The sequence below is a fragment of the Lepisosteus platostomus genome, chromosome 7 (genome assembly GCF_059453375.1).
Source record: "Lepisosteus platostomus isolate fLepPlt1 chromosome 7, fLepPlt1.hap1, whole genome shotgun sequence".
NCBI classification, from domain to species: domain Eukaryota; kingdom Metazoa; phylum Chordata; class Actinopteri; order Semionotiformes; family Lepisosteidae; genus Lepisosteus; species Lepisosteus platostomus.
Genome location: NC_142617.1, coordinates 46,063,058 through 46,086,438, shown reverse-complemented (window position 1 = coordinate 46,086,438; position 23,381 = coordinate 46,063,058). Strand labels below are relative to the sequence as shown.

At 38.0% G+C, this 23,381-nt stretch overlaps 2 protein-coding genes across 2 annotated transcripts in view; one reads left to right on the top strand and one right to left on the bottom strand.

Annotated features, from left to right (window-relative positions):
- Window positions 1-16,860, top strand: part of adamtsl3 (ADAMTS like 3) — a 164,192-nt gene extending 147,332 nt beyond the window's left edge. The window contains exons 22-31 of the mRNA XM_088640746.1: window positions 3,684-3,811; window positions 4,084-4,212; window positions 7,486-7,668; window positions 8,450-8,548; window positions 9,434-9,646; window positions 10,464-10,647; window positions 12,305-12,509; window positions 12,894-13,003; window positions 13,688-13,902; window positions 14,644-16,860. Of these exons, the coding sequence (XP_088496872.1) occupies window positions 3,684-3,811; window positions 4,084-4,212; window positions 7,486-7,668; window positions 8,450-8,548; window positions 9,434-9,646; window positions 10,464-10,647; window positions 12,305-12,509; window positions 12,894-13,003; window positions 13,688-13,902; window positions 14,644-14,753 (1,576 nt within the window). The 3' untranslated portion in view covers window positions 14,754-16,860. The remainder of the gene's footprint in view (window positions 1-3,683; window positions 3,812-4,083; window positions 4,213-7,485; window positions 7,669-8,449; window positions 8,549-9,433; window positions 9,647-10,463; window positions 10,648-12,304; window positions 12,510-12,893; window positions 13,004-13,687; window positions 13,903-14,643) is intronic.
- Window positions 16,861-17,288: 428 nt separating this feature from the next.
- saxo2 (stabilizer of axonemal microtubules 2) lies at window positions 17,289-23,352 on the bottom strand. Its single transcript, XM_088640743.1, has 4 exons — window positions 23,188-23,352; window positions 20,207-20,386; window positions 19,804-20,006; window positions 17,289-18,918 (listed from the first exon to the last, which is right to left on the bottom strand). The coding sequence occupies exons 1-4, from the start codon at window positions 23,223-23,225 to the stop codon at window positions 17,924-17,926; spliced, it is 1,416 nt and encodes a 471-aa protein (XP_088496869.1). The 5' UTR covers window positions 23,226-23,352; the 3' UTR covers window positions 17,289-17,923.
- Between the last annotated feature and the right edge of the window lie 29 nt (window positions 23,353-23,381).

Genomic DNA, 23,381 nt, shown 5'->3' with positions numbered 1-23,381 from the left:
TGTTCACCAGCCTGTCCCTTGTGTCGTCATCCAAATCAACTTTGCAATTTTCCTTATAGTTGCACTAAAGTTTCCTATTGCCCCTTTTTAACAAATCAGGAGAACTCCATGACCTCTGAGCTATATTTTACAGTGCAGGTCTTGTCCCTTTCACAGAGGGTATGAAATGTGAGATCAGGGTAGATGAAGGACCTTAAACTTTTTGTTATGAATTCAGTACCAAAGGGCTGAACTCAATATGTCGTTTTAGGGTTTGCAGAATGTTCCCTCTGAATGCTCAGGCTGAAGTTTTAGGAAGCATGTGCTTTACACTGTTAGACACTGTCGCTGAGCTCCCACCGTCTGGACCCCTTTGGAATCTTTGCGTGTCCTCGGATTAGGAAAAGAACTATTAAAGAAAAAAAGATAAAGGCGATACAGAATTATTTGGATACGCCCCAGTGTATTTAATCGATTTCAGGCTTTGCCAACCAAAACATAGCTCTCCTGCGGTGTCCAATAAAATGAAAGGAAAACACTGGCTGCATATTTTGAAAGTCAAAATGCTCCCCAGACTCCACTAGGTTTCATATTGTCCCTGCCAGTCACTTCTCAATGTATCAAATGGTCTCTAATCTCTTTTTTCATTCATCTAACCTCTTCAGCCTTCAAAAGAGGTTTTGCAGCATTAAGCTCACCAATTAATCCCTTCGTATGACTTAGAAAAGAAAAACATTCATACTCGGTAAATGCTGCCTGAGTAATGAAAGCTATAACACTTTGAGGTGACAGAAAGTTAACATTAATTTTTGTGAAGGAGCCGTAGGCCCTTTTTTGGTGAAATTTGAGCTATTTCAAATTCTTATAATTCTTGCTGCCAGATGTCTCAAACCCAGTTCCTGTTAGGTTCTTAAACTAAGCAGATGAATTTGCCAAATTTGAACAACTGCTTTGCTTTGAAAATGTATTGTAAACAAAACAAAAAATAGAAGGAGACAGAAAGTAGTTCAGATTCTCAAAGGGTTTTATTTTTCTATCTATTGTGTCATGTTCTGAAACTAGAAACAATTTTAAAACAGATGCTTGGTCTTCCATGAGAAGATGTTGTACTTACTTGCAAGAAGGAAGCGAGGCAGACTGTAATAGATAACATTGGAAACAGACTTTGCTGCTAAAATGAGTAGGCCTGAGAAATCACATCTGAAATGCAACACACCTGTTTAAAAGCTAAATTCTTCTTTCACTGCCATCCACCTTACATCGTACAAAGTGCTCCTTCAGTTCCCTTGTCATGGCTATAATGTGCAATCTGTTGGAATTAGGATTAAATACGTTCATGTGGAGCTGGATTTTGATGAAATTGACTAGGTTATCATGGGACAATAGAAGTGGCAATTGTATTGGAAGTGGCAGGAGGACGATAGACACAGCTCCTTGAATTAAACTGAGAAGGACCTAAAAGAAACTGTCAAGATACAGCTGCCTGCAGCAGAGGTGTATACATGTAAAAAAGTAGTGTTTCCAAACTTTCTAGACTCATATTCGTCTAAGTGTGATTTTTAAAAGCTTTTTATGCACTCGTGTATCAGCACAATACAACATATGGAACTGATCATGATATTGCTCAAGGTATTGTCAGAACAACCTCTAGTTGACTGACCTCCAAAATTGAGTTTTTCCTTTGTGCAAAAGCTACTCACAACATGACTTGTTTTAATTTCCTTGATGGTTCTTTCATAATATCATAGGTTTCCTCAGGGAGAGATATCCAGATTTGGGCTGATTGTTTTCTCTTCTCTCTGAGCAAAAGGCCTGAAATCAGGTTCATTGCAGACTTTTGCAAAAGGCTGGTAAAATCTACAGGGGTCTTAGATCCTAGTGTGAGTATTTTACCACCTTCACATAAAGAAGCCCTGTAACATCTCCATTGCGAACATGTGCACAGCACATGAAGCTAGCCCTGGATCTCCTGAGCCTGCTAGCCTGCTGCTGATGTGCGAATTTCTGCACCTCTTCACAAGGTTTTATCCTTTCTTCATATTGCATGCCCTACTCACTGCAGACCAGTTTCCAGATTTGATTTTACAATTCCACACAAAAAAAAACAATTCAAGCCAATTCAAGAAAGAAGACAATGACAGATGATTCACAATTTTTCTTTTACCAAAAATAAAACATTACCTAAATGCATTAGGGTTGCATTCACTTTACTTGTATGGAATTGACACTGTGTGTGCTCTGTGTGCATTATTAAAGTGATACAGTAGCATGTTTTGTAGTGTGGCATTTTATATCTGATAAATGCCTTGTCATTACATTTGTCCTTCTTATTTCTTTTTTCCTGCACTGATAGATTCATGTTTGATACATCAGGTGTAGTATTTTCTTTAAAAGGATACAAACTTTCTTGGCTTAGGCAGATTCCACTTGTGGTGTACCAGGCTGTCTGAGGACTTTTGTAGTCTTACTGCACTGCGCAGAATCATAAACTCCAGCGTGCCTTTAGAGTTGCAAACCACCTTCTGTTCACATTCCTTAATGAGATCATCTGGAATTCCACACTAAAGGACTATTTCTTTTTCTTTTATCAAGGTCTGAAGAAGATTCTTCTGATCAAAAAGTAGGCAGGAACAAAAATAAATACATGGATTGTCAATTTTTTGCCATCAAATCATTGTTTTAGAATGTGAAGCCTGGGCTGACATTCATCTCTTAGATGCCCATGGTCCTGTGTTTGTTACAGTATCTGGATGCTGTGAACTGAAATCAGGATTTTTGATTTTTAGTTTTTCTGAGCATCCACTGTCTTTGTACCATCATTGAGGAAACCACTGCAGATTTATTAGCCCGATGGAGCAGCGAAAGCTAGGACAAATGAAAAATGTTTCAGCCATCAGTCAAGTCAAAGATAAGCATGCAGTTCTTGCTGCAGACTGTTAATTCATTCAGAATAGTTTATTAGGTTTTCTCATCCACATTGTTCCTCCTTTGGGGGATTCCTGCAAAGCTGTAAAGAGTCTTTTTAGTATGGGGCTTCACAAACAGTTCCAAGTCTTGATCTCATTCTCGAGGGGAAACCCCTAACACGTACAATAGACCAAACATAATAAATACAGTGTATTCATACCTACAAGAATTTGTGTTTAGTCAGGCTTGGAGTCATTAAGTGACTTAACAGGAAATAGACTTGTGCGAAAGGTTTTTTAGGCTTCTTGGAGAAAATTAAATTGAATAAATAAGTCTGGAGGAATTATTCTGATATATAAACTGTTATACGTTATGTTGGTTTGCTGTTGTTTGCCCTTTTCATGAAACAGCATTGTAGAAATTCTCTCATATTGCAATTAAAGGTTTATTATCCCTCGTAGGAAATTATTTGTACGTCCCAAACAACAATGCAACATAGACGAACATCACCAACTAAGAATATTGTACAGCAATATTTCAGGAGATAAGAATTATTTTACATAATATCAATAGATCCTGATGCACACAATTAAGAATCACTGCATAGTGATATCATTTTTTTATTGCATTTCAACAAAGTCATAGCTGCACCTTTTTGTTAGACCCTTACAGTGACCAGATTGAATCAGATTCCTCTCAGTGATTCTTTCATCATACAGTATGTGTGCACGCTGTACATGTATACCTTTAACCCAAGCGGACGTGTAGAGTGACTGCTGATGAACTCCACTCCACAGGGTGTCGTGGGACGGCAGTGGACGTTTACACATATCAGACCCTGGAGTGCAGGACAGTGGAATATATCGGTGTGCAGCCACAAATGAGTTGGGGTCAGATACAGAAACCTCTGAGCTACTCTATGCTGGTAAGGCTATGCCACAGTGACAATAATTTGACAGTGACAATAATTTTTGGTTGGTTGTTCTGTGATACAAGCTGAAACAGCTGAGTAACCACCAAGACATTTTATCATCAAATTGATAGTGCATGTGGACAGATAGATATATACTATATTTTCTTCATGCACACTTAAGCTGGATGGATTAGACTTGAATATAGTCATAGCTGTGTGTGATCTGCCAAGTCTGTTCTGATGATGTTTGAAATGTACAACTTGACTTTTCATTCTCAAAACAGAGGCCCCTGCGATCCAAGCCTCGGGAAAGAATATTTCAGACCTGGAGAACAAAAGAGTGACAGCTGTGGTCGGGGACAGAGTCAGTGTAAACGCTGGAACTGAAGTCACTCTGGAGTGCCCAGTGACAGGTTGGTGAAAACTGTTTGAAATCCAGCAGCACATGTTGTCTGGAGAAAGTGCAGCTTGTAATAGTTCTGCATCAAAGCTTTATTAAATGCAGTGGCATTGTATTTAAAAAAAAACACTATTAGACCTGCTTTTGAAGGAAGTAAACCATTTGATTGCATAGAAATGACAGCAAGTTTTGAAGAGCACCATTCTAGTAGCAGAGCCATTCAGTCCTTCCATTCTCCATAGCCATTTAACTCTAGAAGGTTGCAGTGAGCCGGAGTCTAGCCCAGCAGACACAGGGTGTAAGGTGGGACTGCGTTGATGGCACACTGATACACACTTTAGCAATATACAGACAGAAGTTCACTCAGCTAGCATGTCTTTGGAAGGTAGATGTCAAGATGTCTTAGGAAGGTACAGTAGATATAAATCATATACAATTTTTCAATCTTTAGATGTAAACTACTGCAAAATTCCTTTTTAAGCCCAATGCAAACATTTTTTGAAAAAATATTGTACTTTGCATTTGTGAGTTGTTGTTTTTTCCATGAGAGTTAAAGCTTCACAATATCAATTCCTTCTTTATATAAATTAAGTAATTAAGACTGGATTCTGGAAAAAAAAACAGACATTTGAAACTTTTGACTTATTTTGGTTTCTATGGACTCTTGGATAGTGAAAAAGATTTTTCTTTATTAATGATTAATGCCCCCTTATACCTATAACTTTGTGCAAGTTTAAAGTGTGCATACCATAATGGTAACGGTTCCTGTCTAATATGTGGAAATAATGAAGACCATAGCTAATTGGAAAGAAATTGTGTGTAACATCAACATGTCATTTATGGGTTTTATGGATCTTATGGTGAATTTATTTTACCCACATCATTTACAAAAGCAATCTTCCGGAACAAGAGTGTTGACATTTGATTAAAATGGCAGCAAAATAATGTTTTTAGATGGTTTTCAAAGTTCGTTTGGAAAGCGAACTTTTTATATTTCACTTGTCTCTACCTTCAATCACACCATGAGCAAAATACTTCATACAGACGTCCCATGAACATGGTGCCAAGACAGAAATGCTCAGTGCAAGCAGATCGCATGTGCCACAGCTTCATCTTAGCCCATGTGCGCAAAACCCATATGATACGTAGTGAGGGTTTTCAGTCATATTATTATTTTCCAATTGTAGTGTGAGGTTATTTAAACTAAAATATAAACTCTGTATTTATAGAACAAACTTTTAAAGCCACTGTACAAGGAGGGCTAATCCTCAAATAAGCTCTTAAGAATAACTAGAAAAGAACCAGGTCTGCGTGTTTTCCTTAGGTGTTGTGAAACTCTCTCCTGGTACTGAACTGCTCACTACTGTTAGCCTGTTAACCTGTCTGTCCACATCCCCCATTACCAGGGCAACATGTTCTACCAACAGTCTTTCTCCACTGTCCTCTGGAGCAGATGGCCTTCTCAGTCCCAGTGTATCACCCTGCCAAATATCCAGTGGCGAAATGGAAACCACTAAAGTGTATTGAAAATTGGAATAAATGTATCACAGTATTGATTAGAAATAGATTTAGAAATTCTATATGATTACTGTACGTTTCAGTTAAATCGAATGTGACATGGGATAGTATTACGTTTTTTCTGTATGTTTAGCACATCCTTTGCCAGAGAAGCAGGCCTGTGTGACCCCAGCAGCTACTTCAAGTAACATTGCAAAGGTTTTCAAGACATACACATCCGAAAACTGCCTTAAACCAATGGTGTACCATAACCAGGTCAAATAAAGGCTCTGTTTAGATTCTAACAGAAATTTTTTTGTGTTTTACAATATGATATAGAAAACAGTGACCATAAAATAGTGCCATCTAAAGCAGAAATAGGTATGCTTTGTTCTTTTTGAGAGAAAATTAGGTGAAGTTTATCTGTAGAAACTGTTTTGAGATATAAGATTCTCTTTCATATGTAATTCTCTGACATGGTTTGAATTGAGCTCTGTCTCTGTCTTTGCGTCTGGCAACAAGTGAGGTTTGTTAAAGAATACATTTAAATTGACTGGCTGACCATACTCAGTGTTAGAAGAAGCCAGTTTTTCAAGTTTTGGAATGGCTAAAGAATCGGTGTTGCCCCTAACATTATGAAAAGAAAAGGATGATACAACTATGCCCCCTTAGGGCAGTCAGAACACATTGCGTGTGCTATCCCACTGCTGTAAGAGTAGCAGCCCACTGTTCTATCATTAAGTTAAGCACAGAAACTATGAACAGCATTAGTTATTTAGTTCTATTTATTCTTTGAGACACAAAATTCTAGAGCTACTGTACAGGCACTTTAGCAAAATAATTCATCACTGTACATAATGACTAACCTACAGCAGACCTCATAAACCAGCAAATGTATTTCATTTTGGCAATTAAATTTTCCTAACCTGAAATGTAGGAGTTTCTCAGGGAAGCATGGCTTGGGCTTTGCTGATCCAGCATGTCACCAGTACACTGGTTCTTGGAAAACCTTTATCTGATTACTGTATCTGATGCAGGGTTATCACAATTTATTATTGACTGTGAACAACAACTACTACCACCATTCTGACTATAAGGAAGTGCTTGACTTGTGTGCGTCTACCTGACATTTTTTACTGTGTCACTGACAACATTTTTATCCCCTTACCATTCATTTTGCAAAAAGCAGAAAAGACTGAATAAGTGTACAATCTTTGCACTTTAAATTTCAGCACACCTACATCTTTTCAACCTTTCTGAAATGGAATGAATTACATTTTAGTTAATCACATAGGCAGGATATTGGTGTTTTCTCCAATAAAATGTCTAATGATGGTATGATTCAAATTCTGTGGATTATTTCTGTGACAGATGTTTTCCTACAGTATATAAAATATTTGCACTGAATTAAGAGACTCTTTAGCTCTGTGCTGTTGCTCCCTCTGCTATCTGGAGACTTAAGCAGATACAGGCATCACATTTCTTTTCCTGTGCATAGATGATTTGTCATTTAGTTTTCCTTGTACAGAATTAATAAGTACCATCTTTTGTAGTTTATTTTCAAAGTTTTGTTCAAATCTTCAAGGGGCTAACAATTTTAAGGCTGTACTTTTGTCACTCCAGGCACATGCAGCAGAGCATGGGTAGGCGTAATGGCTTAGGTAGTAAATGTGCAACTGATTTTCCCAATCTGAGCATCAGTGTGCCTTTAATCAATCTGTAGATCCTCTTATAAATATTTGAGCGGCATAATTAATTAATTACCCTCAAATGTGTTTTGGTGTTACAGGTGTGCCACAACCATCCATAAACTGGCATAAAAATGAAGGAATATTGAATGGGAATGCTTTGCTCCTTCTGAATGGCTCTTTATTGCTCCAGAATGTTTCATTAGAAAATTATGGAACATATTCCTGTGTAGCAGTCAATCCCCTTGGAAAATCCCTTGCCTCCAGCTTCCTCCATGTGTCTGGTGAGTTCTGTAGAGCAGTGTGCATCATTTGCTATAAGACATTGTTGTGCTACAGGGCAAACCAGAAACTCTCTTCCAAGCCCAGTTTTACAGCTTTCAGAATGCATTTGAAAATTCCAGTTGCCATCAGCTCAGTTCAATCTGTTATGCTGCAGACAGACATATTAATGCAGTATTGATATTGGCATTAGCAAACATATAAAATATAGAAGTAGACAAAAGTAGTGAATGACAGGAACCAAACCTCTGGTTTGGCAGAAATGAAAATTGGCTCAGTCCAGTCCAAGCAGGGAGGTAAAATCCATCTCACTTTTTATTAAAAATCACATACTTCATTTTGGATATACATTATGAATCTAAAAGCCTTGTGGATATTAAGCAGATTCAATAAAGGCTATTTCCATGGTGGTCTTCAAATGATATACGTTTTAAAACACATTTGTAAGAATTACAAGTTCAGTTTAAAAGCATATATACCAGTACGGAAACCTATATATAATCATGCTTGAGTGCTCTGGTGAACACACCTGTCAGCACAAATCTCTAAGCTTTATTGTTTCAGAGCAAAATGTGTTCTTCATTTTCTGAAAGTAATTGTAAAAACTGAAAGAGGCAAATCTAGCAAGTTTTTTCCCTGCTTAAATCTAGTTTTGGAATATTATCTAGTTAATGTGGCATTAGAAATAGCAGAGCAGATTTTGGCTTTTGAGGCTTATCTTGTACGACTTTAGTCTGGAGTCCTCTTTTCTAATGAACATTTTGTGTGATCACTTGCACTCAGGGCGCTCTGTTGAGAGAGGTAAGGGCCAGAGGAGAGTCCAGATGGCTTCTCGTGTTGGATCCAACATTGCTGTGAAGCCTGGGGAACTTCTGCACATAGGTATCACTGTCCATTAAGTCTGTATCCCTGTCAAACAAGTATCTTACAAAATAATTGCATGACTGAGTCAGCACTAAAACAATATACTCTTTGTTTTAAAGTATGACTGTTTAAGAAGTGTAATTACATTCTTATTACATTTAAGAAGAAACAAAGCAGGGAGATACTTGTGTATATTATATTACTATTATTACTAATTTATTTGTCTGAAACTTGAATTCAAAGTGACTTATATGTGCACTCATTTATACAGCTGACAATTTTCACTTTTACATCATTTCTGAATTAAATTAGAAATCTGTATGTTTCTTTACACATTTGACTATGAAATTCTCTTGATATTTATATTAGTTTTTTCTCATAAGGCATACAGATGCATGATTTATTGTGTTTTTAATTGTATCTGCAATTTAACTGCAAATGCAGGAGTAAAAGATATAACACATATTTAAAAAAATATATTACCAAAAATTAGTCATTTCTAATGTTGCCCTCAGTCATAAAAATGTCTGAAGTATATTATATGTATGTTTATGGAACTAATAATTAGAACTAAAATAGGATATTATCTTTAGAATTGAACATATCACTCTAACACTAATATATTTTTGTTGATCCTTTTATCCAAATTATACAATTATACAACCCATTTATACAACTAGATATTTCACTGGAGCAATTCAGGAGAAGTACTGTGCTCAGAGGTACAATAGCAGTGTTTCACCAGGGATATGAGGTCACAAGCTTCTGGTTACAAGTCCACTACCCTTTCCACTGCTCCACGCTGCTGCCTGTACCATAGCAGGATAAGCATAATGAGTCCAGCTGAAATGAATAGCTTTTGATAACTTGCAAGTGTTCATTACGTTCATCATTGCTGTTCAGGGTGTCCAGTTCTTCCAAATCACAGAAGAGATGTTTACTGGTTTTTCCAAAACCGGACGCTGAAGGAGTCCCTGAGGCTCCAGTACAGACTCCTGGCTGGGGGACGTGTCCTGGAGGTGAACACAATTGCAGGAGTGTTTGAGGGCCAGTACAGATGTCAGACCACTATCAACTCCCAACAAATTTCTGCTTGGGTCAACATTAATAAAGAAGGTCTGTGTCTATATACTGTATGTATCTGGGTATGACAGTGATTAATGATTGACAATGAAAATACAAATGATTGGCGATAAGATTTACACATAATATTGAATGTGTTGAGGGTGGCACAGTTGCGCCCTCAACACATTAAATATTGTGTTTGTATTGCACCGAGGCCCTGGGTTTAATTCCTGGTGTGCTGGCCTGTGTCCGCGTGGGTTTCCTATGGGAGTGCCATTTTCCTCCCACAGTCCAAAGACATACAGTAGGTTAATTGGCTTCTGTTGAAATCAACCCTGATATAAGTGTGTTTTCATCTGTGTGTTCCCCTGCAGTGCACGGGTGTGCTGTCCAGAGTGTATCCCACCTCCTGCCTGTTGCTTGCTAGGATAGGCACTGGCTCCCCCATGACCCTGTATTGGATAAAGCGGTTTGGAAATGGATGGAGATGTATGTCAAAGTCCAACGCATTAAATCTATCCTTCTATCCATGTTCAAACCACTTTAGCCAGCAGGGAATGCTGGATAAAGTGGTTTATCCAGATAAAGTGGATAAAGTGGTTTATACTGTACACGAAAGACAGGATACACCCCGGACTGGATGACAGTGTTTCCATCTATGTTAGTTTAAATATAATGTAGCCAGCCTGTATCCAGGTGGTTATGTAGGTGGTTGTTTTTTTTCATGTTCTGTTAGTTTCTCTCTGTGCTCTGAAAGTGTAATGGCAGCCTCAGTTGTCGGGGAGTGGTGTTCCATGGGTGGATGTTTCCAGTATTGGCTGCTTGTGCTCTGGAGTTCTGAACGCAATCTTGTTTCGCCTCCAAGCAGAGTATCGATGGGGGCCTGGAGGATGGGCTGAGTGCTCTTCTACCTGTGGAAATCGGGGAACCCAGTCACGGCGTCTACTTTGTCTCAGTGCTGGTGGAAGGGAAGTCAACCAGTCAGCCTGCGATCATCTTCCAAGGCCGGCAGCCAGCACTCAGCCTTGTTACATGCAAGACTGCCCTCCGAGGTACAGAGCTACCCTTATGAAGTATCACCATCTGGGTTGAAGCTGACCACCGAGACGGGCTACTTACTGATTGCTAGTGGATTGCATTTCATGAAACTGGCAAAAAGTCTGAGGCTTCATAATAAGCTTTCCCTCTGGAGTATTGGTACAGTAGCTGACCATTTAACTGATAAAAACAAAAAAACAATCAAACACCCCACATAATACTAACCCTTCTGTGTAGAAGAGCAGTTTGTCCACTCAAGGTTTCAGTAGAGGCAGTGATAATAGCTCACAATCTTATAGCAATATCTTAATTGTGAAGTAAGTGTTACATGGTCAGAGTCCACTTCAATTCAGCTATAAGCACTATTTGTATGTTTGTAATACAGAAGTATTGAGCAACCTGTACTTGTATCCACAGGCCCACAGATACTCTGCTCTCACTTTATTGTTGGTGAGCAGTACACCAAATATAATCTACTTCAAAGAGCTAGTCATGTACTGTAGCATAAGAAGACTAGAGAGGAATGTGCAGGAAGGGTCAGAAAGCCTCTAGATTCTTTTCTTTTTTTCTGCCTTCTTTTTATACTTTTTTAATCTAAAATCTAAATCTAACTCATTTGACATGGATAGCAATGCCAAAAGCATCATTTTATTGTGCCCATGTGCACAACCTAACACATTGCTCTGAATATCAGTTCAGCCTGTGAAACCGCTTAGTATCTTTAAGCAACTCTCCATGGGAGATCTTCACACAATGCTGGTCTTTGTGGCTGCCCCTGTGAGCATTTTAAACCCCTGACTGCTGTGTGCTGATACTGGCTGCCTGAAATGAGGCCCTTCAGCACTGGCTTCCTCAATGTTTTGGGGAGAGGCGGGCTTTTGAACTGTGAAACACGTTGCTGGTGGGGCGCTGAATAGAGATTGTCTTATTCTGTTTAAAGAACAGGACAGAGAAGATGAATAGGAAACCATTAATTAAAAAGAGATTTCTGTTGCCAAAATATGAGCTTCAGAGATGGCCGTGGGTCATTCCTGCAGAATGACCTGCCATTCAGTTCAAATTGCCTTGCTGCCCTCTCTGCATGACATTCTGCGTAACAGGGTTTGCTGTTCCAAAGAAAACAGGTGCAGTTATGGCTCTAAAACTGTAGCATGTCTTATATTACTGGACTCCTGTTCTCCAGTAACATCTGAGAGAACAATTCCCACAGGCAGGTTTTATCTTCTTGGTAAGAATGTCTAGATCCTTGATGTTTCAGACTGCTGTGTTCTAAGTTTGGGCTTTAGGTTGGATGGTCATCCTTGGTTAATAGCAATTAGACGAATGAGGGTGCATGTTCTGACATATTGCCTGCATTAACAAAAGTCAAGTTATCCAGTTTCAATACCAGGCTGGAAGGATATAAAAACATCAAACTCTCAAGCATTGTGCACAGAACCATTTAGAATCCCACTTCTTAGCTGTGATGTTAATGGTATCTGCTGCCTTCACTGATTTTCTTTTTTGTAACATAATATATCAAGCAAGACAAGTCAACATTTTTACTTTGCATGTTCTAAATGTCAGTTTTCATAATCCATATTAAATCCACAGGAATCTCCCTGCTGGATTAGATTAGACTCCTGTTGGATTCCACATGCAGTTTGATGCTGCAGTCTTGTTCATTTCCAGCTGGGTGGCCACTGTGTGGTCTAAGTGCTCCGCTTCCTGTGGCAGAGGCTCAAGGCATCGGCAAGTTTCCTGTCAGCAGGTGATGGCCCATGGGAATGTGAGGATTCTGCCAGCATCAGCCTGCGTGAGAGAGGAACGGCTGACCGACAGTGAAGAGTGCCTGGCAGACTCGTGTGTTCAGTGGGTGGTGAAGTCATGGGGTCAGGTAAGGTTCATTATTCCACTAATATTAATAAAAATATGAATAACTGGTGATATGTAATATAGGTAAATACATAAAATACAAAATATGTCCATATCTTTTACGTGCATGCTATCATATAACTAAACCTGGGGCACAGCAGGGTTTTGAAATGTTCTTTCCTTATAAGCTCCTAATGAAGTTATTGCAAAATGTATTGACTTAATTAGCATGTATTAGTACTATTAGTAGCGCTGTAGCTATTGAGCATTTAAAAGTGACGTACTGCAGCTTTTCATTGAGCTTTATTATTTTATGTTCTTGTGCAGCCCCTGTGCTTGTCACAGACAGTTTTTGTTCTTGTGCTGCTCCTGTGCCTGTCACAGACAGTTTTTGTTCTTGTTGCAGTGCTCAGGCCGATGTCTAGGCCCAGCCCTCACTGTGCAGCGGCGCACAGTGGTGTGTCAGCATGAGAACGGTTCTGCCATCCCAGAATCCCACTGTGATGCAAGAGAGAGGTACCATTGCACAATTTTGAATCAATTTAAACACCTTAAACAACTTAAGTAACAGAGGTGAAAGGTTGGACTTCAATCACAAGTTTGGATTCATGGATAATTGTTTTCTACAAATGATTTGTGTAAGATATGAGATAGAAGACAACATTTAAGTAAATTAAGACTCAGAAAACTATTTAAATTTTAGTGTTGTTTATCAGTGCTTAACTTAGCCAGCTTTGTTACAAGAATTTTAAGTTACAATATTTTTTTTTTCTTTCTGCAGTATGACTTGTATTGTATGGATATTCTAATGAAGTATAATAATATTTTTATAAGGTTATATTTCCACTTTAATTTTGCAAACCATTTTTGTTAGGAAAATGAAACATTTACATAAAAAATGCTTACTTGAGAAGAAATAGAACCACTTTTCTTACTTTGTTTGCAATGCCTGCACTCTGATTCTATTGGTATTTGAACAACAAACTTCAGTTCTCTCCTTTGTATCCAAACTTGCCATTTACTGTCTCCTAGAGGCCACATGTGGAACTAAAATTCTAACAGCTGTAACCCAGGTAGGGGTAGCTGAAGCTTTCTAAAGCTTCTAAAGCTCTTTCTTGGGCTAGCTAAAGGGAACATGTAATCTGAGGCTGAGTTAAGAACAATTTCTAAAGCAGAAGAGTGTCTTCTGTAACCTTTCAGGCCCGTCTCTGTGCAAACCTGTCCCTCAGAGATGTGTAATGTTCAGTGGAGGGCTGGGGCGTGGAGGCCCTGCACTGCGGCCTGTGGCAGTGGGTTCCAGTCCCGCAGAGTGGAGTGTGTTCACAAGAAGAACAACAAAACCCTGGCAGACCAGCATTGTGCCTGGCAGAAGCGTCCAATCACGTGGCAGCACTGTAACGCAACTTCCTGTGGCAGTAAGTCCTCACACTTCGTCTCCTTCTAATACACTTAGAGAGCCATGAGAGCAGCACTATTACACAGTCATTTGCCCTGCGATTTGAATTACTTTGTTGAAGCGCTACGGGAGGCAGATTTTTGTCTTTATCTGCTCATCATAATAATTAAGTTTGAAAAAGGGACTTATGGTGCTAACAGATTGAAATTGTGAAACATGTGCTGCAAAATATAATTCAGCTTTTTATGTTTAATGGAATCCCTCATGGTGCTAAGTCTGATTACAATAATAAATATAATTTAGACATGTAACTAGTCTCACACTTGTTATTTAATAAGATCTGGCAGAAAGCTGCAGTGTTTTTCTAGTGCAAATCAGTAACTGGATTTGGAGACTTGGTTGTGCCTCTGTTTCACTGTACAAAAAACACACTGTATGTCAGAAAGCTGTTCTCTTCTGTTAATTTAGCCAAATAATTTAAATATTGAACAAGTGTTTCGAAGAGACAAAATATCTAAAATGTAACTGTTGAAATATGGCTGGGTAACTGATCTTTTATACTGTTTAAGTGGTTGGTTTATGTTCTTTAACAGTACATGTTACTATCCTAGGAGGCAAAAACAAAGCAAACAGGTTTGAGAGCTTTTACAGACACTGCATTTAGAGTGATTCCTCTTCCTAAGTAAATAACTTGATTCTTCCAGTAGGAGTCGTGGATTTATGGCCTTAGTGTCTGATTGTTTTTTCTCTTCTTTTTAAGGAGGTGAATGCAAAGATACAACCCATTACTGTGCTGTTGTAAAGCAACTCAAGTTATGTCTCATAGATCTTTACAAGCAAAGATGCTGTGAGTCTTGCCGGGAAGCATAAGCCACCTGAGCTCATCAGTGGTAGGGGAATCTACAAATGGACAAGGAGGATCAGGATGGTGCACAAAAACATAAACTGCAGAAACGAATGCAACTGAAATTATAGACGTACTGGACAATTCATGTTTTTTGAGGGGCAAACTATTTTAAATAAAGACTTTAATAATGTACTGGAAAATCTCTACTGTTGCATAAATGCTTCAACACTTCACTGCTTACTAATGAAGAATTCTTCAGCAGACCTGGGCATCCATTAATGGAAGCAGGACTTTAATGAAGAAAATTAAAGGCAAACACAGGACACCCTTATGCTCTGGACACTTGTATATCATATGGTTGCTGTGTACAGATTTAAACTGACGGATGTTTTCCAAGACTCAGCATCTTTTTTGTGCCACAGACAACAGTCTGAAGCAGGGTTGTTTTTTTAGTGTTTGAAATACATTTGTTCAGCACTTTAAAAATGAATAATATAGTGCAACTGACACATACCAAGTAGTGATTCTGAACTGTGCTGTATGCTGCTGTAATAGGTCTTGCCTGATGATTGCTCTGCATTTTCTGAAAGGGAGAGTCAGCAGATTAAGAAAAGTGCAAGACTCACTCTTTGGGTTAAAATATGATTTGAGCTTAAAATAATGTGTGGTATCTGATGTGAATGGTACACACTGAGAGGAACAGTCGCTTTAGATGACGAACTGCAGTTTTTTCACTTCTGTAAGTTATTTGTGATTATGATTTAGCACTTCACCTTATAATATCTATAACAGACAGTAGTTACTAAGTACAGTGTTGAATATTTTTATGCTATTTTATTGCTATGCTGTGTATATACTGTATAAGTGATTTGAGAGACATAATAAAAGGCCATTAATGTCTGTTAAGTTTTTAACCTAAAACATTTTAATCTACTGTTGTAAGCCAATGTTGTTAATGAGACTGAGAATGAGAATGTGAAGGCTCAGCTCTGAGGATATTCATCAGTCCACACAAAATGTTCCATTACTTTTCCTCTCTTTTCAATGTGTACTTAAAATAATGCAGACTTACTAAATTTGTTAATTAGTAGTAAAAGTGACCTGTGTGTACAGTTTTATTTAAAATATGTAGTATTCAGGACTTAGAAATTAAGTGTAAAATGTATTATTAATGACCATTCACCTGCGTGAAGGCATGGTTGCCATTGGTGTACTAAGGATTATGATCTAAAGTTCTGAATAATAAGACAATTACATCTCACATTTTATAAAATTGATTAAATCATAACAGAAAAAAATCACTTAAATAATTTCAGATCTCCATACTATTATTGGGTAAATGTATTTTAGACTGTTTTCTATTGTTATTGATGCAGTTGATCACTTACAATGCTTAATAACAGTATTTTGAATAAAAATGACAGAATGATATTTGTAGCTAGTTGTGTCCATATATAAGCATGTCTGGAAAAGTTTTAAGATTTTAAGAAAGGTTCCCCTACAGTGAAGTGCATTACAGTATTTAAATTTGTATTATGGGTATCAAGGGAAGAGATACTGTTTCAGTTGGCACTATAGACACCCGTGGAAAACTTCTGAAGAGTACCACAGCCCAACATTTGTGCCTTTAGTTTCCTGAATACTATGATGGGTCTGATTTTGATTCTGTGTTGTGTTTAGCTTTTTGTAATTAATGTAGTGCATTGTAAAATACTGCTTGTATATATTATTGTTTTAAAGTGCAATATTGTACATTGAGTGTAGATTTTTTTAACTTTATTTTCTTACTACCAAAGTTACTGATTTAAGTGTCCTTGTACCTTGTACTTATTTGAATATTACCGCTCCATTTAGCACTTGCTAACATATTTTATTCTTGTGTTTTATTATCATTGTCCTTCTGGTGCATGTAATGGGGACATATTATTGCAATCCTATTCTTAATGTTTGTTGACAAGATAACAGAAGTCTCCTCTTTCACACATCAATGGTATGCATTTACTTAAACTCAACATTCCCATATAGCTACTGATATTTCCTGTAGTGTGTGTCAAGTGCTAAACAGGTGTGACTTGTTACTTTAACACTACATTTACAGAAATTCAATAAAACTGTTGGGACAACAATAAACTGTGTGCAAAAATCATGTTCATATTCAACTTGTTTATACATTATTCAATCTATTTTCTAACTGCTTCAGGGTCACGGGGGAGCCCAAGTCTGTCCCAGCAAGCAACAGGCGCAAGGCAGGCTACACCCTAGAGGGGATGCCAGTTCATCACAGGGCACATACAGACACAAACACATACACACTCACACCAGGGACAATTTTACCAGAAGCCAGTTAACCTACTCGTTTGTCTTTGGACTGTGGGAAGAAATTGGTGTACCCAGTAGAAACCCAAGCAAACATAGGGAGAACATCCAAACTCCATGCAAATCTAGGAATTGAATCCAGGGCCCCAGTGCTGTGAGGCTGCAATGCTAACCACTGTGCCATCGTGCCAGCCTTAACAAGTTTATATTCGAGGTTATAATAATTAGATAAAAGACAGATCTTATCAGTTAACTTGCCAGAAACTTTAATGATCATTATGTAATTTTCCATACATTTCCATTTACAGTGTTTATATATTATATAGTATAAGTAGATGCGGATGAAAATTAAAGAAGTGCCTCAAAACATTCTAGTACATACTTTAGCAAAAAAATCATAATAAATTACAGTTGGCACCTAAACTGATTTTAAACAATTTTGTTCATAGAAGGCTGTTCTGTATAACCTACTAGGATAGCAATGTTCTTTGCAATAAAAAATATATTTTTTAAATTGCAGTGAAATGGTACTATACAGTTTAAATTATGCATTTGTTTAAGATATCGTCTACAAAGATTTGAGGTGGTAAATGATGACAATCGGGAAAAATAACCTGTTTATAAGAATATAATGCCAAATATGTTACATAATTAATGCAAAGTACTTAGAAAATAGAAGTTTATCAAGCATTTCATTGACCCTCCAGATTACTCAATGTGTGCAAAAAATCCCCCAAAATTATCCACATTATTTAAACCTTCACCATAAGAATTAACAAATATATTAATGTATTCATTAGCAAACCCATTTCAAGAAAAAACACAAAAAGAGATTGTTGGTTGATGCATATTTTCAATTCAGATGCACAACTGAACTTTAAGACACCACTGCCACCTCTTTAGGGGCTTGCATTTTATCAGCCAGAGCAATGCTGTTCCCTGCTGGTGATGACAGCATGCGGAAATATCTGTGTCCTCGGTGGTCAGCCTCTTCAAAAACATAACCTGGTGGGGAATCGAAACTGGCCGGACACACATGTGCTCTCTTTGGAGTGAACTCGGTACGGTACATGGTCCCATCGTCAAATGGGGCGGAGCTCCTCAAGGCCACATTCAGAGGTTTACAGCTCATGGAAGGGTGGATGTCGTGAGGAGTGAAGTGGGCTTTGAAAGTGGTCAAGCTATCGAATTTCCCAGAGGGCTTTGTCATCTCCTCCTGCTTCTTTATCATCTCCTGCTTGCGCACTTCCCATGTTTTGAAGTCTTCCTTCATGGTGGTGCTGCCTTGGAAGGGAGCAGCACTTCTCCTGCCGCGGGAGATGGGTCTGATTGGAACAAATGGCTGTATCTTGTGTTTCACGTAGTCGCAATGGGACGTGGTGCTCAAATCCATGTGTCCATCTGGGGACACATATTCAGGAGCCTTATGGACCTGGGGCAAGCTGACTGGCCACTGCTGAAAACGATCCCGGAATTCAGTGCTGCTGTTGAAGCGAGCATCCGTGACAACTCTGGAGAAATCTGGCTTGCAGCTTTTGGAAATCTCCCCTGGCAAGCCTTTGAAATCTCTCTTATGGATGGTAAGATCCTCAAAAGCCTGACTGCTGGGCTTGTACTCTTCCTTCGGTTTAACAAACTTAGATTCCAGGGGATGAGCGATGTAGGAAATTCTATTACTTGTCAGGCCATCGAAAGGAGCATCGGAGAGCCTGGTCATATTGGGGGGCTTGAAACTTTCTCGAGGAACCAAGCTCTTAGGAGCAAAATCATCTTGGAATGTTGTGGAGTTTGCAAACTTTGAGGAAGAAGGATGGTAACTTAAATCTGGTTTGGCAGGCTCTCTCTTGGTGATTTCCCATGGTCGGAAATCATCTTTAGAAGAAAAAAAAACAGTTTTCATCATTATATTGTACAGTAATAAGTTGCTCTATGTGAATTTACCGCGATTTTAAGTATCTGCCTGGAATTTTCGGTGTACCATTTTACTTTGTACAAACCCCAATTTTGAATATCCCTTATTTCAGGAAGTGTTGGCATAGCACTTGTCTGCAATTTCTGTCACATGTGTAAAGTGTTCTGAACATATTAGTGTACATTATTGCATTGGACTTTGATATTGATTTTTGATTTTGCAAAAACGTGCTATTTATAGTGATTTCCTAAAGAAAAGTGACGGTTATTAGATCATAAATAAAATGGCTCCTAACACATAAGAAAGGATGAAGAGTCCAGATCAAATAAAAAATGACCTTATCCAAAATGATTAGGTCTGTGATGAGTTTAGAAGAAAAAAAATAAGTGCTTGATAAGGTGCATGGAGGACTAAATAATAGTGCTGTTGGTCAGTTGTTTGGTCAACATTAATATACAACTCATACAAAAAAGAAAAGTTAGAATGCTAACAGGGTGAATGGAAGAAGTGGAACAACGACGTTTTGTCTCATCAACAACAACAATAATAATAATGTTAGAAGTGGTGGCCATGCTGAGGCCCAATCCAGTTAGTCTCGTAGGTCACTATTTTTAAAGATTGACAAAAGCTGTCAGCTTTAAATTATCACAATGGGATTGTTCTATATCTTCCAAAATAAGGTTTTCTAGTGGTGAACCAGAGCTGGAGACCCCTGCTTTATACACTTTAATTATAGACCTATAGTTTGTCGCGTCTTTTAGCTTTGCTCTACTGATGATCCCGCTGCTGCCAAGACGATTCCTGAATAGCGCAGCTTGTGTCTTTGGTGAAAACATTATTTGCACCTTTGTACGTTGGCAGAGTGTCCAGTTTTCCTCCAGTCACATGTGTCCTCTCTCTTGGCCTCGCGAGTGCCAATGCCTGCACCTTGTATGGGTTGTAGTCCATCTTATAAGTGGTGCCAAGATCTATGTGCCCAGAGCTTGGCTTGTATTCTTCCTGCAATCGCCCTGGCCTGCGTGACACTTCGTAAGGAATGTAATCAGCTCTATAAAGAAAAAATAAAGATTAAAACATCTTGATAACATCACATGAGAGGATTTCCCATACAGAAAAATGTAACTTGCAAATAAAAGCAGACTTTGTCTTTTGTTAAGTTTAGTTGTGCTGTATGTATAGTAAAATGCTATACATGAAAAGATGCAATAGTCTGTAAATGAGCTTGAATAAATGATCAAACAAGTATACTTAAATGTTGTAGTCCCATCCATTTTTCCTCGATCAGCCTGGTAATCCTGTTTGGGTTTCATGCTGCTGGGGGGACAGAACCTTCCATACTCAGGGTACTTCTCATTGTATTCAGTGAGCAGGCACAGCTGGTTACTCTTCTCATAGAGGCCAGTGGGCTGATGTGTGCAGCGGTGGCGTCTATGAAAGTGACACACAGAGAGAGGAGGAACAGGGCCGTTGCTTGTTAAAATCACATTTTATTACAAGGCCCATCAAAGAAAATAATTCTATTGAAATGCTCTTTTTGTTTCAAAAAGACCTAGAGGAAAAAGGCACTGTGCTGTAGAACAGATTTTTAGATTTCTATTTATATACTGCAGTATGTTTAAGAGCTGTCTATGTGAAACATTTGCAAAACATTAATACTTTGAAATTCTCATGAATCTTGGCTTTAGCTTACCGAACTTTTCACATATTAGGAAAGATGCGTGATGAACAGACAAATGAAAAGCCTTTTTTAGATATTGGTTCTGACTTTATGGACTGCTTTTGAAATATATATCAACACTGTATGTCCAACAAATGTTTAGAGGATAAAAATCATGTCAATTGTTTTTTTAATGCAGGATTATTGTATACATGTTGTATAGATATTATACTTTTTTAAAAATAAATACAAATTTTCCATCAGGTTTGGGTAAGTCACAGTCTTTACTGGACTCTCCCTGTGCTGTGAAGGTTGAAGGCTCCAGAGGGCTCCAGTGAGCCCAAATGTTTCTGGGTTATGATTCCAGAATCATCCAAACACACAAGGTTGCTTTGGGACTCTGGAGTCACAGTATTATAAAGGCTCTGGGCACTTAAGAGTTTGTTTTACAATGCTGTCTTAAATGAAAAATATAGTGATTACTCAGTATTGTAACACAGTAATTGTCTTCAAGATTTACAGTGTGACTCCCTCTGCACTTAATCATTAACGAGGTTACTAACAAACAAATCACTATGCACATAACTGTTTATAGTAGCAACATTAATATACTGTACTTCCAACACCATCAAAAAAGTTTTCAAGTGTATCTTTACATATTAATATTACCACATCATTATAAATTACAGTACATAATTACATAAAGCCAATAAATATGTTTTATTTAATATAACACTTTTAAAGACATATCTCAAAGTTCTTTACATTATAACAAGGCATACAGCAAATAATACAGTAAATTGCACAGAATAAAAAGCTAGTGTATAAAAGTGAGTTTTAAAACAGGAGTACTGGTAACAAGTACTGGCTGACAGGATGGGATGTCATTCCATAGCCTAGGAGCAACAGACAGAAAGCACAGTTTCTAGGGTAGGAATCTTGTAATGGCAGCTGGAAAAAGGCCGGAGCCCTACGATGAGTAGGTGTATAAACAGTTCACTGATGTCATCAGGAGCCAAACTGTGCAGGCCTTTAAAGTCTTTAAGGTGAGTATGAGCACTTTGAAGTGCCAATGAAGATAAATCACAAGATACAGTATATGCCCATGTGTTTAAGTTAAGCAGCTGAGGTCTGAACAGGCTGCAGACGTTATTATGTTTGGATACAGCAGCAAGATGCGCTTTATAAACAATACTTATGCCTGGAGAAGACAATTACCTGTATTATCTTTTCTGCATCAGATTGGGAGAGAATTATGGATACAATTGTTACAAAGAACTAATCCATAAGTTTTCAGTGTACACGTACTTTAGCTAACTAGCACATCCCAGTGGACTACACATTCTCAATATTGTAAGGATATTCAAACAATCTCTTATGGATAGAGATATAAAGATGTTTTCCAGTAACAGCCTATATACAGTAAGTTGATTAGTTAAAATGAACTGTATTACTTATATATGAACATGACATACTATATATAGCCTTTCACAATACATAATCAAAATAATAGCACTTTTCAATTCCAAAAATGTTAATCTCTTATTTCCATTCATTGTTAGAAAGTGGCTTATTCCTGGTGTGACATCAACCCATAGCCCATCCCAGAAGCACAGAGCACAAGGCTGGATCTTACTCAGGAAAGGACATCCCACAGGCAAACACACAGGGACACAGAACATACAAACTTCCCACGGAGGGAAGGATTGTGAGGCAGTAGTGCTAACTCCTGTGCCACTGTATTCTCTTATTAATGAGGCGCACAGATTGTCTGTCCAACTAGAGCCTACCTATTGATAATTAATCACAAGATTTGAAGTCCCTTTATAGAAATATATGGAGGTGGCAATAATATTCCCAACATATAGTATATAATATAACATACAGATATTAACAAAAACTACTTGCAAGAGATATCAATATCAATCCATTCACATTTCTTTCAGACTGCCTGAATTGCCTGATCTTATACAGAACAGCTCTTAAACAAGAAGTGAATCTAATACATCTGCACACTCAAGTATTTGTTTAAGGACTGAAATATTTGTAGTGCAGTACTGTAGCCACCCCAGCCTCCCTTTTGTGTTTTTCACAATAGTGCTATGTTGCTCCTGCTTTTGTTTAATTAGCAGTACACAGTACACAGGTCGACTGTATGGTAGATGGCTATTTACAGTCTATTGGTCATCCTAATAGTCTAAGAATTCCTGTACATGGTGAGTTTGGTTACTGTATAATTTTATTATGTTAAATTACTGTACGGACAGATCTATTTTCGAAACAACACACTATATTATGTCTCTTTTAACTCTGTAGCACACTTGTTAAAAGTCATCAAGAAGCAGACAAATATGGGATAGAGACCTCAGTCAGTTTATAATTTTGTAATCTTATCTAGACAACTGGAATTATTATCAGGGGTAATTATTAAAGATTTGAATATTGCTCCACCCTTTAAAAGTTTCAGATCCGATTTGCAATGCACATTACTGTAAAAATAGCAGAGAAGTGATTATTACTCAGAATGTAAGTGTGACTTCTGAATAAGCCAATCACAGAATGAAGCACTTACCCACAGTTACAGATATCACATATGCATTTTCTCTTCATTTTGTCCCCTCGTCCGCTCAGGATTTAACAGCAAGTACTGTACAAACTTTTCGCGGAGTTTCTCCTCACACCTCGCACTCAATGCACGGACATGGCAACGCCGCTGTTTCCAGGGAAGCAAAACGTCACTTAACAACCCTGGAGCGTCTTAGCAAC

What these genes read in the sequence shown, in the direction of transcription:
- saxo2 (XM_088640743.1), bottom strand. Translation starts at nt 23,225, where the DNA reads ATGAAGAGAAAATGCATATGTGATATCTGTAACTGTGG. An exon ending in TGTGATATCTGTAACTGTGG is followed by an intron (nt 20,387 to 23,187) that starts GTAAGTGCTTCA and finishes TCACTTTCATAG; the next exon opens with ACGCCACCGCTGCACACATC. An exon ending in GATGGGACTACAACATTTAA is followed by an intron (nt 20,007 to 20,206) that starts GTATACTTGTTT and finishes TTTTCTTTATAG; the next exon opens with AGCTGATTACATTCCTTACG.